This window comes from Morchella sextelata (genome assembly GCF_020137385.1).
Source record: "Morchella sextelata strain SCLS chromosome Unknown scls_20, whole genome shotgun sequence".
Taxonomy (NCBI): Eukaryota; Fungi; Ascomycota; class Pezizomycetes; order Pezizales; family Morchellaceae; genus Morchella; species Morchella sextelata.
In genome coordinates, this window is record NW_025408635.1 from 745991 (window position 1) to 752215 (window position 6225).

General features: G+C 49.6%; 2 protein-coding genes across 2 annotated transcripts; one reads left to right on the forward strand and one right to left on the reverse strand.

The window, feature by feature from the left end:
- H6S33_006399 (uncharacterized protein) lies at window positions 1–396 on the reverse strand (the record flags this gene model as incomplete). The annotated part of the gene is made up of 1 exon (XM_044837744.1): window positions 1–396. The coding sequence occupies one exon, from the start codon at window positions 394–396 to the stop codon at window positions 1–3; it is 396 nt and encodes a 131-aa protein (XP_044689926.1).
- A 5289-nt stretch (window positions 397–5685) lies between these two features.
- Window positions 5686–5880, forward strand: H6S33_006400 (uncharacterized protein; the record flags this gene model as incomplete). Its single annotated transcript, XM_044837746.1, has 1 exon — window positions 5686–5880. One exon carries the CDS (start codon window positions 5686–5688, stop codon window positions 5878–5880), a length of 195 nt encoding a protein of 64 aa, XP_044689927.1.
- Between the last annotated feature and the right edge of the window lie 345 nt (window positions 5881–6225).

The following is a 6225-nucleotide window of genomic DNA, read 5'->3' on the forward strand; positions in this document are numbered from 1 at the left end:
TCACATAAATCGCCTCCCAAACGCCTTCGCGACAAAGTCCGAGCTTCCCTCACCGTATCGCGATAGGTAACTGTCGAAAGCGGTGGGGCACAACCACCTCTCCGCAAAATTACGCTTTCTCGGCAGCAGACTTGGCGGCAGATCCAAGGGTCTCCCCTCAAATGGGGAAGCGGGACATAAACCAACGCCGCTGACTTGACTCTTGACCTTAACTACTACTAGAGGGAGGGAGGGATGGGATGGAGCGCTGTTTTCGTCTCTTGTCTGCCTCACGTTCGTTGACCGCCGCCGCAACATTTCCATTAGCACATAATTTGACCGAGGTTCCGCCGCTAGAAAAGAGGCGCGAGTTGATAACGAAAACCACTGACCTGACCTGACTTGATTGACTGGCATCTTGAATGTTGAAAGAGACAGGCCCTGGTTTCGAAAGGGAAAAAAAGTGAACGAACTTGTTTTGTTTGGTTTTGTTTCGCCTCTCACCCTCCCTCTTCCCCGGCCTATCCCCCACCTTTTGCTTCTCCGGTTCGACTCCGAGTACACACCGGAAAGGAATAAAGTGGCCAAGTGGAACGCAAAAAAAACTTTTTACGCAGGAAAAAAAAAAAGAGACGAGCAAAAAAGATTAAAAACCATGACATGGCACGGTAAAGATCATCGTCCATGTGGCCAGATACAGGTCAATGATCACACAGTCAGGCAGAGTTGCTGCTCCCTGATGTTCACATACACGGACCCTTCAACGCGGCCCTTCAACCATCCTTCCATCGAACCTTCGCGATCATCACCAAGGCCCTCGTAACGTTACTTTGCTGCGTAACTCTATTACGCTGCAATGATGTCGAACATAACTTCGCCCCCCCTTGTTCAGATCCTGTTCGCTCAGGTGTTTTTGCTTCACTCGGACCAAGTCCCCCAATCCATAACGTTGCATCAAAGACTGAGAGATTTCTGATTTCCATCCAAGCAACTCGCACATGACGGACGGGGTTTTTGCTTGAAGAGAACGCAAACTGGAAACCGCCAAGAATACCAAGAATACCAAGAGAATACCAAGAGAATACCAAGAGGATATTTTAAAGTTCGGAGATGGGGAGCGAGCATGCTCGGTCAATCACTCGCAAGGCGACCCTGGTTTCGGTCTCGTGGGTTGAGCGCATCGGACGGAGGAGAGAATGCAAATTGCTGCAACCACATATTCTGGCTTGGCCGTTGAATGAGAGCTATGACGATCAATCAACAATCACAGCCTCAAACCAGATCAACACCTCAAGGTGTTTGTCCCCCCATCCCACCCAACTTTAATTTATCGCCCATATGTCTCAGGAAGGAAAATACGCCCGTTACAGCTTTCTCCGTACCTCGCCCAGAGAAATTCTCCGTGTTCGAGTGACGCGGCGTGCTTGGCCTTCTCCCATTTCAAGCATATCTTTTTGCATGTCTCTTTCTCCTGTGACTGAAGACTGGATGCAGGGCGTGAATGGATGGTTATCAAGGTCCGATGAAACCGCTTTGATACATACCACCACGGCCGCCGACGAGGATCGATCAGATAAAAGGGTTGGCATACATAAATATATATACACTTTCCACGTACGCATTCAACCTTGACCCTCACATACGCGCGCTGGAGCTCTTGGTTAAACATTTTGGCAAAAATTTACTGCGCTTTTCGTGATGATACTTTTTTTCGACGGAGGAGGCTCCGTTGTCTCTCGCTCACTCACTGGTTTTTACATATGCGACGTCGCGATCTGCGCACAATAGGGATGAGATAGCAAAAGTGTTGTCTTGAGGTCCGCGTGTCCCAGATATACTTTCCTTTCCTGGCACCTACCCGTGGGCAGTGGATCTTGCAAAGAAGGAAAGCGATATGATAATAATAATACTAAAGGTACTAAAGGATGCAGAATGCAAATTGGGTAGATCTCTGGAAGAGTTCGGAGCGTGCTCGATCGATCCATCCTGCCCTACCTAGAATAGTTACTTGTACCCATGCCAATACTCTCTACCAAACTAGAGTAGAGAGTACACAGCTAGGTAGAGAACTCTACCGCCGCAGTACATATGTACATAAAGATAGGCGGTTGAAAAGTAATCCAATTATTCAGAGACCTCGCGTGAATCTGTAATTGTGCGTTATCGCATTACGAACCCGTTGAGGAGTTTGTGGTGATGATTGCCCGAACGGGGAGTTCTAGAATTCGGTTGATTACCTACCATATCCCAGCTAGCTAGCAACTAATACTAGTACCAGGGCTACCAATCCAATTATCACGAAAAGTCACTCGGCGGGTCCAGACAGTAGTCTATCTTGGCTCTGTCCCTTATTCTCTATGCACCACTCACCACTCACCCGCTCACCACTGACTCCTGCCCTTCAAACACAACCGCCATTTCACCATCCCCGTACATACCTACATAACATACACTACCCTAGCTATGTATCATAGCCAAGCAGTCCAAGGCATAACCCAAAACCCCCATCTCTCACTTTCCAACTCCAGGTGAGACCCTCCACCCTGATCTCTGGGAACCCCGCGACATCCTTCCCCCCCAACGTACATTGAATTCGTCATGCACGATAATCACTTATCCGTTTTGTTTCTCCCGCATTCTGTTTTCTTTCCCCCCGGGGTCTTCGAGCTCCCCAAACACCCTCCCTCTCCCATTCTTCTTCTTCTTCGGCGCAAAAAACTAGATACCTCCGGATGTGCTATATTGGCATATTTGCTTCTTTTTCTTTCGGACTTTCTGGCTACAGAGTAATCAAACAAGCTGAGCAACAATTAACCCGGCCGCGGATCAGATTAGATCACAGGGACGTGGGTACGCAGGTTTGTTTCTGGAAGGAAGAAATTTTTCCTTCCCGCTGGCCTGCGGCGTCCCGTATGGTCTGGTCTGGCGCGCGGTTTTAAAAAAATTTCTTTTCGGGTGGCAGCTATTTCTATTTACGGCAGTGGGAATTATAAGGGGGTAGAGTCAAGTCAATAGCGTACCTAGAGTAGGTAGGGAAGAAGTAGGGAAGAAGAAGTAGAAAGTGTATGTAGCTATATCTAGAACATGCATATTCATCCAACACTACCCTACTCTATACTCGCCCGCCCAGCCAAACCACCAACCCAACCCGCTTAACACTGAGTATCCCATTCCTGGTCCCCTTCCATGCAGGCAGGCAGAGTTTTTCCGTCCCCATTGCCCAACAGGTGAAAAAAAAGAATTTACTCCGGACAGCAGGGCCGGACGTCTATTAATTGCTACGCTAGGTATATATATGTACATTCGCAACCTATCAATTGGCCCAAGCTCCCTCCTTCCTGGCGAGCCAGCCAGGTAGCTATGTAGCTAGCTAGGTAGCTAGGTAACTACAATATGTAGGTAGAGGTGCACAACCGGACCTGCTTCGGCCGAAACACTCTGACCGGCCGGTGCCCTACCTCCCTTACCACCCTCTTGCCCTACGCCCAGCCTGCAGCACTCCGGTCCTCTACTCTAATAAGTCCGTGCTGCATGCGGAGCGGACGGACAGGCGGGTGGGAAGGAAGGGAGGGCGGGCCTGACTGACTAGATAGCTCGCTCATAAACGGGTGCCCGCGTATCGCAGGAATTTATGCTTAAAAGGTCCATGTCGACGCGGTATCCGGTTAGGTGTGTGTATGCGAACCCTCCTCATAATACAAGTATGTATGGTTTTCTACACTGTGTAGCTGATACAATGTAGGATGTGACTGAGACATGATGTTGTGTGGAGCCAAGACTTTTTGGCTGGTTGGTTGGTTTGATTGGGGGTGTTTGATTGCTAGGTGGGAAGTGAGAGAGGAATGGATGGATGGAATGGATGGGATAGGTGGTATAAGGCAGGATGGGCTGAGGGATCGCTTCATGGGTGCAGGCAGAGATGATGTCGTGAGCAAAAGTTTAAAGCTAGCTGTCATGGCATGACAGCTGTCTAACTAAGCTGGAGATCAGGGTGGGAATGGCTATAGCTATAGTATAATGGGGATATTGTATGATATATGTATGCTTGGCTTTATAGGTTTGTAGTTAGTAAGTAACGTATCCATATAAAATCTACTTTACTCTACTCTAGAGTACACCCTCTGCATGCCCCCTGATACCATTATATCTGATCAGTAACCTACAATTAAATCCCCAGTAAGTATACGTATCCAGCAATCGCAAGCAATTCTAAGGCAATCACTCAATCACTCAATCACTCAATCCCTCAATCAATCAGCAAGCAAAACCGTAACACACGTGCCCACTTCCCCTTCCTAGCCGTGCACCGTCGTCATCCCCCACTGCTCTCCCTCCTCCCACTATCCCTCCTCCTCCTCCACCTCCACCTCCTCCTACGCACCAACACAACCTTAAAGCAAGGCCTAGGAGAAACCGCACTCCCTGCACACACTGTACTGCAGCATCTATACGTACGTGTTCCCCCGCGCCTGGGTCCTTGAAACGCCGCCAAGCCCGCCGAAACCGGCTTCGCTGCCAATTGTAAATTAAACCCTCGCCGCTACGTAAGTGCTCAGAGACGTTGAGGATAAAGATAAAAAAGGTTAAAAAAGAATATACATAGTGCGTATAAGTGCGTATCAGGATTCTTGGGTTTTCCCTGTAGATGGCTGTTGCCAAAAATCCAAACCCTGGTAGTTTGCGGGTTTAATTTTCATAATAGGGCTCATATCATGATTCATACGTCTCAAGTAATCGCAAGTGACAAGAACCCAACCCCCAACACGGCCATACGGATGGAAGCTAAGGTCTATGATGCCTAAACCCCTCCCACCATTCCACTACATCCACAATTCCATCTCTGGCTACACTCTGTCTGCCCTACCGTCACACCGTGTCACTCGACCATTTCCCGCCGCAACCCACCTTCACCCCTCATAACCCCTCACGTCCCCACACTCCTACTCCCACCGTACCCTCCACAATCGACTATACCCCAGTCTCATCGCTATAGATCCCTCAACCAGCTGCCCCACCTCGCCTCAGACCGGGTAGCTGCATCTCTTCCCCCCCCTCCTCCCTCAATGGTAGTACCCGATATGATATATATGGCTCTCATCTAGGTGGTATACGTACACGCGTAACGTTATCGAGGCAAGAGATATGGCATGATGTAAGGGAACATGATCGAGAGAAAGAGCCGATCTGTCTTGCAAATTGGGTGAAGATTAGCGTGAGCTTTACGCTTCATGTCGGGCCGTTGTGACAAATATGAAGTGGCATCTAGCGGGTGCATCGAGAATTAGCTCAATCTTGCTGGTCTGGCCTTCCTCGACAATCTGGTTCAATTGAAAGGTAACAGTAAAAAGTGGGATACATGTACGTCTGCTACGCACTCAACGGTCTCAAGAAATTAGTCTTTTTTGTTGGGTGCGTCATGGTGTATCACTCACCACACATTGCGCCGTGTCTATCGGCTTGGATTTCAAATGTCTTGTCTTAACTCTTGTCTCTTGTGCGTAAACGGAGATGGATAAGTGCATGTAGTACAGCTGCCTCGAACCATGGGAAATTGTTTCTACCGCATCAGTAATATGTAATTACTGGGAGTCTAATCCGGCAAATGGACGCCTCCCGGGACCGGGCATTAGTCCACTCACCCGACTACCTGTACCTGTGCTTCACCTACCGTTCATCCCACAATAACTCTAACCCACTGTGGCTACAATGGCGTCTCCAACATCAACTTCCCACCCTGATCCGAAGGAATCCCTCGCGCACTCAACTCAGGTCCGCCGTCAGCGACCCGCGTCCGGCACATGCTGGGCGTTTGTGCGCAGCAATAAACCACCTTCTGGGATCGCCTACCATCAATCCGCTCACGAGGCCAATTGCCCCCTCCAGAAGTTTGAGAGTGATTGATCGTGCGGTAACCCTAACCCACCCGAACGCTGCCTACTTTGCCGGGCCCGCCAGGCATCGGCGATGGACCACCCGCTGGCTGGTGTGGCCTCCCGCGCCGTGTATGTTGAGCGACTTGATCTACCCGCAGGCTCTTCATCTCCTCTACCAATTGCCGGCGTATGGGCTGAGGCTAAGTCCGTGATGGGCTAGCCCACGCGGTCAATTGTTCCTCTATCAGTTGCTGGTCGTACAGATATTCTAATGCTTATTAGTGTAATCAACCTACAACCACATGCAACAACACCTCTCTCAGCCAGCCTTGAGTACGAGCACCGTCATCCGTGCATCAGCCCTGAAGCCCCC